General features: G+C 46.3%; 1 protein-coding gene across 1 annotated transcript in view; it reads right to left on the bottom strand.

The window, feature by feature from the left end:
• Window positions 1-2,252: 2,252 nt before the first annotated feature.
• The window catches only part of LOC102832364 (protoheme IX farnesyltransferase, mitochondrial-like), a 169,014-nt gene continuing 158,799 nt past the window's right edge, over window positions 2,253-12,467 (bottom strand). The window contains exon 7 of the mRNA XM_006863513.1: window positions 2,253-2,659. Within this exon, the coding sequence (XP_006863575.1) occupies window positions 2,253-2,659 (407 nt within the window). The remainder of the gene's footprint in view (window positions 2,660-12,467) is intronic.

Raw genomic sequence — 12,467 nt, 5'->3', positions numbered from 1 at the left:
AAAACCTCATCTTTCTCCCATGGAACAGCTGGTAGTTTTTAACTGCTGACCTCCAGGTTAGCAGCTTGACTTGTAACACCTATGCTACCAGAGCTCCTTATATAGGGTATATATAGCTACCTTATATAAAGATGGAGTCCTGGTGTGGCGCTGTGGGTTAATGTGCCAGACTGCAAAGCCATTTGAGCTGCAAGGTCGGCAGTTCAAGCTCACCAGTTGCTCCTTGGAAACCCTATACAGGGTAATTATGGGTCGGAACCGACTCGATGGCACTTCACAACCACATACAAAGATGATTCCAAGCATAATTGTAGGCTGGGTGGGGGGTCTTGAGTTTTATTATTCTTTTGTTTATTGCTCACTCTCACCACCTTGAAGACATTACTACAGCATTGCTCTGGGACCCCATGCTAGCTCATGAACGAAGGGCTGAGTCAAAAGTTATCAATTCTACCAGGAACTGTGCAAACTCGGCACAGAATAACTTCCGCTGAAATCAAATTACATCACACACACTCCTGTTCAAGTGTACGATTTTATTGCTGAAGGAAGAGAAAATCAATGCGTTTTACAAATTTGAGGACTGCAACAAGCTGTAGATTTTCTTTCCAGACATTCCTGTGCCATGTTCCCCAGTCAATAACCCGGACACAGCCAAGAGGTCCGATTTCAGATAAGTAGAAACAGGGATCAGCTGCTATCTGCAATCGCTTTAGAGATTTTTGAGAAAACAGGCATATTGTAACGATTTTTAAAATGTTGCTTAAACCGCCAGAAGGAATCCTTACCAAGCAGCTGTGCCGCGGGACACTGAGCAGCTGAAACATTCTGCCAAGTTTCAAGGTCTTCAGGCAAGAGGGGCTCGACAGCCAACTGTGCAAGCACTCGAAGGACCGAGAACTCGAGGTGACCCAGCTGTGTCTGGGACCGACCCGTAGGCCACACGCTCCCAAAGCTCCCAGACCAGATACTACTGCCTTAGGGGAGCCCAACTGGCACTTCCGGCTGTGAGAATCCCTGGATGGTGGAAGCTGCTTTCTGAACTCAGGCAACGGCAGGATGGAAACGTACTCTTCACTAATGGGGCAAGAACGTGAGCCACGCAGGCTGGCTGACCCAGTTTGCTCTTTTTTCTGACTTCCCATTTCTCAGAGACTTGAGAAGGCAGATCGGTGAAGAGGAGCTGAGGAGCTTCAGTAGCAACCACCTTGGTACAGTAATGGGATCAGCTGGAAGGGTTTGTGGTATTAAGCTTTGAACTACCCTCCCAGAAAGAAATGCTGCAGATACTGACTGGATGAGGGAGGGGGCTTCAAAAAGTTCATGGAAAAAATCCCATTATCTTTCTATTGCATGTTTCCACAAACTTTTCAAAGGTCCCTTGTATATGAAAACAAACCCGTTTGTGAAAAGCTGAGATGTGATGTGGCAGGCTCGGGGTTCAGTCCGAGCATCCCTAGACAACCATTTGGAACCCCCCTCGAGTGTTCAGTCTGCTGTGACTATCTGGGGGGTCATGTGTCTCAGTGCGCGTGCGCACTGAGAAAGCTGGGAGCCACCACTCAGCTGCTCATCCACTAGGAAGGCGGGACTGTGTGGGTTGTGGGGGCAGACTTCCTCTGATGGGCCCCTCAGGGAAGTCATAACAGTCAAGGGGTGGGGTGCTGTTGTTGTGAAGTGCTGTCCTGTCGGTTCCGACCCACAGAGACCCTGTATAGGGTTTTCGAGGGGCAGCTGGTGAGCTTGAACCACCGACCTTGCAGTCCGGCACATTAACCCACAGCGCCACACCAGGGCTCCAAGGGGAGACATCAAGTTACAAGTGCTCAACTCACATGGTCTGGCATCAGGGGGCACACACAGCGTGTGTGGGGGGTGTAGGTGGGAAAGAGGTGCCTGAGAAGGAAGCTTTGGATGCCCACCTAACTGCTGGAAGTCTGGAGCAGGGATAGAGGAACAGAGCTATAAAAGGCCCTCAAAGAATAAATGTCCTGTCCTGTCTTTATAATAATAATCTGTTAAACCAAACCATTCCCTTAACTGGGGAGCATTTTGGAGATTATTCAACAAAACAAAACTGTTGAGTGATCACTGAGCACCAAATTATTTTACAATCTGTGTTACTTATGGTGATTTCTCTTTCCACAGTCCATAATTTCCAAAATAGTCCTTTGTCTAATAGCCATGGGCAACAACGCTCATCTCCCACGGTGCTTTGCTTCTTCCTTTTCCTCTCACAAACCTGTTTGATCTCAGCCCCGAGGCTCCCCCCGGTCGCTTTTCCTGTCCTGTGGCTGCTTACAGGTGAGCATGAGAAGCAGGAGCAAAGGCAGGTGCCAGAGGCTGCAGAAGAAGAGTTTCCGGGAGCTCTTTCGGTCCGCCTCCGTGTAGAACCGGAAGCCGAGGTAGGAGATATACAGGTTGATGGGGAGCGAGATGAGGGGAAAGGTCCATGTGGTGACGTCCAGGACAGGGGCCGCTGTGGAGAGTCCGATCAGGGCCAGGCAGTGGCGCAGGGCGACCCGCCTGCACAGGGCCGGGTGTGTGACCGACATCATGCAGTAGCCTCCCCGGGAGTAGTCTTCCCGGAGGCCCCAGCTCAGGGCGTTGAAGTGAGGGAACTGCCAAGAGTAGAGGATTCCTCCCAACAGAAATGCGCCTGTACAGAGGGGTTAGGGGAAAACAAAGGCATGTTGACATCAAAGATGTACAAACGAATAGCTGTCCACCGCCGAGAACCCTATTGGTCCTACGAGGTGCTCCCTGTGGATTATGTCTAGGGTCTCAGAGTCTGCCCTTCTTTGTGCTTTGTGCTACATCCCCACATTGCCTGCCACCTAGGTGCCGGGCAGGGGTCAGCTGAATACTCCAAGGACAGCTTCCAGGGCTCTCCCTTTGGGGGCACAAGTGTGTCTGGAGTGGGGTAGGGTGGGGAGGCAGCCTCGTGGCACCGAGCAGGGCCAATGCTCTACAGGACGGGTGCCTGGTACAGTGTTCTCGGGGGTCCCCAGAGCCCACATCTGGGCCCAAAATTTGGTACGCAGCAACTACTAAGACAGCTTACATTCTGACAAGAAGTGGACCAGGATGCTATTTGTCATAAAGGAATGGGATCTGAGGGTAAAAATAAAGCACTGTCTAGAGCTTTGTGATTGTTTTCAACAAGGACAGTCAGCATACCTTGAGCAGCACTGACAGGACTCTAGAGGGACGAGGGCCTCCCCACCACCCATGTGAGCGGGCAAGATGGGAGCAGCCACGCTTATACATCAGAGTGGAAGGAAGGCTATAGTTTACTTAGTGTGTGACAGAGACTTTCCGAGAGTTTACCACATTTAATCCTGACTACAGGGCTGGAATCCCGGTGTGGCACTGTGGGATAAAGCATTGGACTGCAAGGTCGGTGGTTCAAATTCACCAGCCGCTCCTTGAAAACCTTATGCAGGGTTGCTATGAGTTGGAACTGACTCAATGGCACTTCACAGCAACAACAACATAGGGCTGAAAGGAAGCATGTAGAACCATACAATAAGCACTGAACTGTGAACCATTTGCAGGAGACAGATGAGGCTTTCTGCTCCCACAAAGATTTAAAGCCTCAGAAAACCTATTCAAGGTCACTATAGGCCGAACTAACTCTATGACTCTTAACAACAATAACATAGGGCTGGAATGTATATCTTAAAATTCTCATATTAAGAAACAAGGCAGTAAGAATAAAGGACCACTATGGTTGGAGTCGTGGTGTGGCGCTGTGGGATAAAGCACGTGACTGCAAGGTCAGCGGTTCAAACTCACCAGCCACACCTTGGAAGCCCTACACAAGGCTGCTATGAGTCTGAACTGATCCGACCGCACTTTACAAAAACAAAAATTAAATACAAATACAACACCATCACAATGCCCCAGCGACAATAGGCGATTTTAGCTCATACAAACATGACAGAATGTCTCAAACAAATGAACACAATGCAGAGCCATAGAGTGTCTCTGAGGAAGAGAAGGTGATGGAACTCACTGAAAAAGAAGTAAAAAAAATGACATTTAGGCACTTTCAAAGGACTGACAGGATGATGGAGGAAAGCAAAGAGAATAGAGAAAAAAGTTTAGAATAATTCAGGAAAACAATGCAAATTTTGAAATAATACAAAATCTGCAATTAGAAACCCAGAGCATTAACACTAAGATTTCAGAAGTGGACAATACATTAAAAGGGAAAAGGAGTAAATCCAAAGCAAGGAAGCCTGAATCCGCGAGCTTGAAGATAAATCTCTGAATACTAGTAAGCTAGAAGAACAATAAGAAAAAAGAAGGGAAAATTCTGCAGCAAGTCTAAGAGTTATGTGGGACACATCAAAGAAATAATTTACGGGTGACTGAAATTCCAGAACAAGCAAAGACAAGAAAAAGCACATAGAACATTGTCAGAGTTGCTGGAAGAAAACTTCTCTAACATCATGAAAGACAGGGAGCTTCTTGTATGAGGAAGTGGATGAACCCCACACAGGACAGATCCCAAAAGAAAATTACTGACAAATATCATAATTAAACTTTCCAACTAACGACAAGGAAAGAATCCTGAGAGCAGTTGAGGAAAAGTGAAAAGTTACCTACAAAGGAGACCCAGTAAGACTAAGTTCGGATTTCTCAGCAGACACCATGCAGGCAAAAAGGCAATGGGATGAAATATACAAAACTCTAAAAGGAAAAAACTGCCAACAAGAATCATATAGCCAGCAAAGCTGTCCTTCAAATATGATGGTGAAATTAGGATATTTCCAGATAAACAGAAATCAAAAGAATTTGTAATAACTAGACCAATTTCACAAAAGATACTAAAGGGTGTTCTTGTGATTAACATATATGACAATACCACCCAGAACTCAATCCAGATATAGCAGTATTTAAAGTAAAAACAAATGGACAGATTGAAACTAGGGAAACAGAGAGATCAATTTATAATGACGTCAATGACAAAGCCAAAAGAGGGAATAGTATAGATACAGAACTTCCAAATGGCAAAGAAGTCAAGTACATTTCAAGACAAAAATAGACTGTTTGAAATGGGGAATAAAATTAATAAATTACAGAGACACCTCAAAGAAAGTCAATACACCTTCACATCAAAATAAAAAAGAGGAAAATAAGAAAGATTTAGTAAACATTAACAGAACGGAAATGAAGAAAATGAAAAGAAAAATCCACAAACAAAACAAACTCAACACAGAAAATTATGTGAAACAAAGAAACTGTAGCACTACAAAACGCACACATATCAAAATGCCAGTAATCAATTCACACCTAATGATAATCCCACTGAATGTAAATGGATTAGAAACATAGCAAGATGGATAAGAAAACAGAATCCTTCAATATGCTTCTATATAAGTGACAGAAGAATGGTTACACAAACTTTGGTCGATACACACAACAGAATGCTATGCAATATCGAAGTACCATGATGAATCTGTGAAACACCTCACAACATGGGTGAACTGGAGGACATTATGCTGAGTGAAATGAGTCAATCACAAAAGGGCAAATCTTGTTATCAGACCAATCAGTGGTGTAATAAGTAAAGAAAAGGGTTTCTTGATACAGGAAACAATCTAGGATGTCTACATGGGGTGGGGAGGAGTGGGGGCTAGAGGGTAGACACATGTTAGCATGGGTGACAGGGCAGGCAAGGTACAACAAGAGGGAGGTTAGCAGAAGAAAGATGAAGGGCAAAGGTGACGCGGAGAGATGCAGTAGTTAAAGTGAGTAGAAGTAAACAGTGTTAACTGTTGGCACATGGAGGGGACTGCAGTCTTCGTAATGAAGGAGTGTATAAGCTTCTTTCAATGTAAAATTAATGGTCTACCCTGTAAACCTTCACTCGAGTCACAATGAAAAGTTAACTTGAAATTGACATTCCAGAAGGCATTCTTTCAGACAAAGAGTAGGTAACACCGTGAAGAATAATCAACTATACAAGACAACAGTAGGTAACACCTTAGAACAATCAACTATACAAGACCCAAAAGGCAGTAATTGTCCCAAAATAAAGATGAGAAGGCAGGGTGGGGCAGGGAACCGGGACAAACAGAAATAGGAAACCTGAAGAGGACACAGGAAGAATGCTGATATACTAGAGATTTGCAAGCAATGTCATGGAACAACTTGTAGTATGAACTATTACTGGGAAACTAATATGCAATATAAACTTTCAGCTAAAGTACAATAAAATGTTAAAAACAAATGAGGTTCAAGTGACCTGTTTTAAAAAGATGAAAAAAAATCAAAACGAGTGTCTGATTCTAAAATCAGGCCCCCTCTATTGATAGAAGTTGGCCCCACCTAGTCAGGCAGCAGCAGGGCTGGGGTGTTTGCAGTGGCTCCCACTAGCCTCTGGCAGAAAGTACCTACTGGGCAACCTACTCAGTGGGAGCCCAGCAGAAGGCCAGGGATACAATAGGAACAGATGGGCCCTGGTGTCCTGGGGCTGCCAGCCAGTCTCCAGGCCACACTAAGAAGTGCAGCCAGAGCTCTGTGCTCCTTGGAGGCCACGATGGCCAAACTTCCTCTCTCATGCTTCGGACATATTGTCAAGAGGGACTTAGTCGCTGGAGAAGAGTATCATGTTTGGTAAGGTGGAGGGTCAGGGAAAAAGAGGAAGACCCCCCCAATGAGATGGATTGGCCAAGTGGCAGCATCCATGGACTCCAGTGTGGCAACGGTAGTGAGGTTGGCCCAGGATCAGGCAGTGTTTCATTCTGCTGTGCCTAAGGTCGCTATGGGTTGGTACTGACTCGATGGCACCTAAGAACAATAACACCACTAAGGAACGCAAAATGCCCACTTAGAAATGCTCTGCAGACCAAGGAGGCCACAGTACGATGAGGAGCTGCCCCCGCCTTCCTTGAGGAGGGGTGGTTTGAGCTGATGGAGACGTATCCTAGTCATATATATGCTCAGCAGAGGGGAACGTCCCAAGTGAACAGGCCCTGGGACGGGCAGCTGCAGGCCAGAGTATGAAAAGCTCACTCCATGTGTTAGGCCACACAAAGCTGAACAGCACAACAACAACAACAACAACAACAACAACAACAAAAGGCAATTTGACTATATGATAATTTAAGAAATAAAATGAAAGGAAGGAAGGAAGGAGAGTATGGCCGCAGCAATGGAGTCGTGTGAAGGACCCTCTCCAGAAAGCCACTGCCATAAAAACCTGGGTTTCCACGGCTACAAATGAATGGCTACACCTTTCTCCTGCAGGGTAAAGGTCAGACAGTCACAGAGCACTTAACCACCGCACCACCAGGGCGTCTGGAAGCCACTGCAGGCTCTTCAAATAGGAGTGGGTGTGCACCTGTGCATGTGGGAGGCTCCTGGTGTTACCTGACGGACTTGTGGACCAACACGCAGGTATGCAAAGATCAGCTGGTGGTAAGGACCAAGGTGAGGAGGAGCACGCAGATCTGAGGCGGATTTAGGAAGCAAACATGATAGGATGTGGGGGAGCAGGGTAAAGGGCATTCTGGTCTGTGGTGATGTCACTGCCTGAGATGACAAACAGGGAGATGGAGGAGGCAGGGAGCGTGTGGGTACGAGTGTGCTCAGTTTGGGGAGTCTTTGAGATATCCTCGTACCAGTGTCGATCTGGGCTAGAGATCTGTATTGGGGAGTTACCAGTACACAGTGACACAAAGACCAAATTCTCTGGGCAAAGTTGTACTCTTTAGCCCACACCTTGTCCCTGGAATCGCCTCAGATGCTGACTCGGTTCCTTTTTCCCTGCTGCCAACCCTCCTCTTCCTTGGGGTCTGTGGTCAGAGAACCGGGAGCACCACATGCTTGAGGAGGTTGAGCATTTGTAACCACAGTTCCATTTTAGGTAATGAGGATCTTTAAAGCCCCTGGTCTCTGGGGATGCTCAGAGAGAGTAAGGGAGATTGCTGAGGCAGAATTCACTAAGAGAAAACAGAGCTTACATAATTCAGAAATGAAACAAGTCTGGAGTCCTAAGACTGTGCTCATGCCAAGGAGGATCAGAACAAGTGACCCCATAGGACCAACAAAAACTCGATGTTAGGGTCCTTATTTCAGTAAGGTTGGAGCCAAGTCCCCAAATCCATTCTTAACCTCATATATAAATAACTAGTTCATGCAAACACCTCCAGTTTCAACGATAATAGTACCAGCAATTATTATTTGTTGACTTAATTCACCTGATAAACAGTTAATGGGTGTCAACTCTGTGCCAGGCTTAATTCTAGACGGTAGAGGGAGCCCTAGTGTGGCACCGCAGGATAAGCACTGAACTGCTAACCGCAGGTTGGCAGTTCAAACCCACCAGTTGCTCTTGGAAACCCTAAACAGGGTCACTATGAGTCAGAACTGACCAGAGGGCACACAACAACAATGACAAGTGGGACAGCAGTGAACAATAAGACAAGCATGGCTTAAATTCTAAAAGACGAGGAAGCCATGACCACAAACAGTGATGAGGGCTCTTTAGGAACCAAACCCAACGCACTGCCATTGAATTGATTCCAATTCCTAGTGACCCTAAAAGGCAAACCCGATAATACTAACAGCCCCACAGGCTGGAGTTGCTTCCAAGGCTGTAATCTTTTCTTAAAACAACAACAAAAAACACCACAAAACGTTTTATTGTGAACTGAGTGACAAGGTTGTATTCTTGATGGAAGCATATTGCCACATCTTCCTCCCAAGGAGTGGGTGATGGGCTTGAACTGTCGACCTATTGGTTAGTAGCTGAGCATTTAGCCTCTGTGCTACCAGGCTCCTGAGCGGGAGGTGACTTGCGAGTGACTGGCCGAGGAAGTCAGCTCTATCCAACTGCCTGGAAGCAGAGCTCTGTGGGTCCAGGGAGAGGTCACCCCAGGTGGAGGGCCCTGCGGTACAAAGGAACAGGGCCTTTGCAATGTTTGGGGAGACTGGAGGAGGGTGGGAGGGAGTGTTCACGAGGGCCTCATAAGGCAGGGCTAGACCACTTTGTTGTTGTCGAGTTGATTCTGATGCCTGGTGACCCCATTAGGTCGCAGTAGCGTTTTCAATGACTATTTGGAAGTAGACCGATAGGCCTTTCTTCTGAGGTACGTTTGGGTGGCTTTGTACCCCAAAATTTCAGTTCATAGCTAAACCAGGACAAGGAACTGGGCTCTTTACAGAGCAGTGGGTAGCCATAGGAGGTGGTGGTGGTCGTTATGTGCCATGGAGTCAGCTCTGACTTATAGCAACCCTGCATAGGGTTTCTGAGGCTGTAAATCTTTAGGGGAGCAGAAAGCCTCATCTTTCTCCTGTGGAATGGCTGGTAATTTAGAACTGCAGACCTTGAGGTTAGCAGCCTGACTTGTAAGCACTGTGCTACCAGAGTGGGTAATGATAGGAGGTGTGAAAAAGAGACAAGCCAGGGGAGGGATGACGCTGGTAGGTCCTGATGTCTTTCACTCAGATGGGGAAGACTGAGGACCTGCCCAGGTGAGGGGGCTCATGACAGAGATCTAAAGAGTCCTACTTTTGATCATTTTAAGTTTGAGATGCCTATTAGACAGGTGTTTCCAACTGTCTTATATGCATGGGGAAACTGGACAATGAATAAGGAAGTCAGTACGAGAACCAATGATGTATTTGAGTTATGGTGTTGGAGAAGAACATTGAAAGTACCATGGACTGACAGAACAACAAACAAAACTATCTCGGAAGAAGTAGGGACAGAGTGCTCCTTAGAAGTGAGCATGGTGAGACTTGGTCTCTTATTTCAGACATGTTGTCAGAAGGGACCAGTTCCTGGAGGAGGACACCTTACTAGGTAAAGTGGAGAGTCAGTGAAAACCAGGCAGCCCTCTAATGAGATGGACTGACACAATGGCAGCAGTATCGAGCTCACGAGTTAGTAACAATGGTGAGGATGGCGCAGGACCAGGCAGTGTTTGGTTCTGTTGCGCGCAGGGCCGCTACGAGTTGGACCTGACTCTATGGTACCTAGCAACAAACAAATAATATAGAGGAATTACACATTTTCTTTCTAATCCTGAGAACCCTTCCTATAGGTATTAGTTATTACTATGATTTTATGGAAGAGGTTCTGAGAGCCACTGACTTGTTCAAGGTCATTCAGGACTACAGGCGCTGCATACCAGAACTATTCTAGAAAGTTGTTGCTTATCTTGACTCAAATGTGTAACATTCCCATGTCAATGAACTAGCAGTAATTCAAATGCACTCAAACCTGAGCATAGGGAGGCTTGCTTGAGAGCAAAAATGCAGGCTTGTTGAAAGGCAAAATGCAAGCGGCAGTTGATTTATTTAAGAGGATGAAACCAGTAACTATTGAGCTGATTCTTACTCAGGGTAAGCCCATGTGTGTCAGAGTAGCGCTCTGCTCCAGAGGGTGTTCATCCGCTGGTATTTTGAAAGTAAATCACCAGGCACTTCTTCCAAGGTGCCTGTGGTGGGCTCAAACCCCCAATCTTCTGGCTAGGAGCTAAGCCTGTTAACTCTGTGTACATCCCAGAAATTTCTAACATGACTCGACCCACTACCACCGTGTCAATTCCAACTCAGCAACCTACTATATAGGGTTTCTGAGACCCTCAGTCTTCACGGAGCACACAGCCTCACTTTCTCCCACAGAATGGCTGGTGGGTTTGAACTGCCGACCTTGCGATAAGCAGTCTAGTGCTTATCCTACAATTACAAACAAATAACATTTTTCTTGATAGAAGCTTTGAATAATTAAAAGAGACAGACAGAAGGTAGGAGCATTCAGGTACAAATGCAGTGGTACACGAAGTAGAAAAATTAAGACTTCACCTTCGTATTTTTCTGGAAAAATAAAATGACCTACAGACTTAAAGTGAGCAGTCAAGAGGAAACATTACAGACCCTCAAGACCTGGACTCCCACTGAAGGGGCCCTGGTGTTGCCGTGGCTTTAGTGGTGCGCGGCTAACTGAGCCCACCAGCTGCTCTGTGGGAGAAAGATGAGACTATTTGCTCCCATATTGCATTCTCGGACACTCTACGGAGTGGTTCTACTGTGTCCTGTAGAGTCGCTAGGAGTAGGAGACCACCCGATGGCAGTGGGTTTTAGAGTCACTCCACCCCTCAGCTCATAGCTCGCCTTGTTGACAAGGGGTCTGGTCGGGCCCAGCTGTGCAGTCACAAGGCTATAAACTCAAGGGGAAGAGAAACCACGTGTCTTATCAAGGAAAACATCATCAGCACAACTTAGAAGGAGGAGGAGGAGGGGGAGGGGGAGGGCTCAATGCTGCTGTAGAGAAGGCTGAGAAAGCACAAACCTGACATGGTTAAAATACCAGAGCAACTGTGGACTCTTTCTTGCCTTTTTCAAAAAGCCCTCCTTTTTCTGTGCCAACTGGAGTGTTCGATTTTGTTCAATATACACTTTCAGTTATGCTTCTGTTTAAAATAATGTAATTTAAAAATCGTTGTCCTAAGAGTAGCACATGCTGCTCTATCTGGGAGAGGAAATTGGGAATAGGCTTGGCTCATGCCACAAATGAAAGAGCTTTAGAAATCACAGCTTTGCCTTCCTGGATTGTAATCAGAAAACCACCACCCACACAGTTCCACTAGATACACTACAACTGCCTCTGCTCATATGAAAGATGTAAAACAAATTACTCTCTTCATCAAGATAAGGGGAACTACAACAGGAAGACTTGGATTAGACCTGGGGCAGACTGGAGTCCACCTTCCCTATGGGACATGCTGCTTAATCAAGGGCTTAGTTTACTAATGCACTTTCTCCTCTTCCTTCCACTGGGTTCCACACAGACTCCTCCACCTCACTTTGCCTGGGCCTGTCTTCTGTAATAGCCATACTGACCGTGTGCCCACCACCTGCCAGGAGCCGCCTGGACTCTGGGGAGGGTCGCGGAAGCCTTCCTGAAGGAACTAAGCTGTGAGCTGAGATCTGACCAGTGTCTCTGAAGTTCCGCAGGCATTCCCCGCTGCTTTTCTAGGGATTTTCTCATTTCCACCTAGCCTTGTGGATCTTTGTACATATTGGGTAAAATCATACCTGGGAGAAATGTCTACTTCCTTTCAGTGATATTTATTGGTCTGTTCTGGAGTGGTACTGTAGAATAAGCACTGGACTGCTAACCACAAGGTCAGTGGTTTACACCCACCAGCTGCTCTTTGGAAACCCTAATCAGGGTCACTATGAGTCAGAACTGACTTGCCAGCACGTAACAACAAGAACATGAATACAAAAGCGTTCTGGTGTGGTGCTGTAGGATAAGCACTGGACTGCTAACCACAAGGTTGGCTGTTCAAGCCCATCAGCCACCCTTGGAGGCCCTATACAGGGTCCCTATAAGTTGGAACCGACTTCATGGCACTTCACAACAACATGAATATAAAAATAATGGCAATCTCTTGTGGGTGTGGCTCTCAGAGTCCAGTTGTTGTTGTTGTTAGGTAGCATCC

Source organism: Chrysochloris asiatica, unplaced genomic scaffold (assembly GCF_000296735.1).
Source record: "Chrysochloris asiatica unplaced genomic scaffold, ChrAsi1.0 scaffold00054, whole genome shotgun sequence".
NCBI lineage: Eukaryota > Metazoa > Chordata > Mammalia > Afrosoricida > Chrysochloridae > Chrysochloris > Chrysochloris asiatica.
Note: the sequence above shows the minus strand (reverse complement) of the source record. Positions and strands in the feature narration are given on the sequence as shown.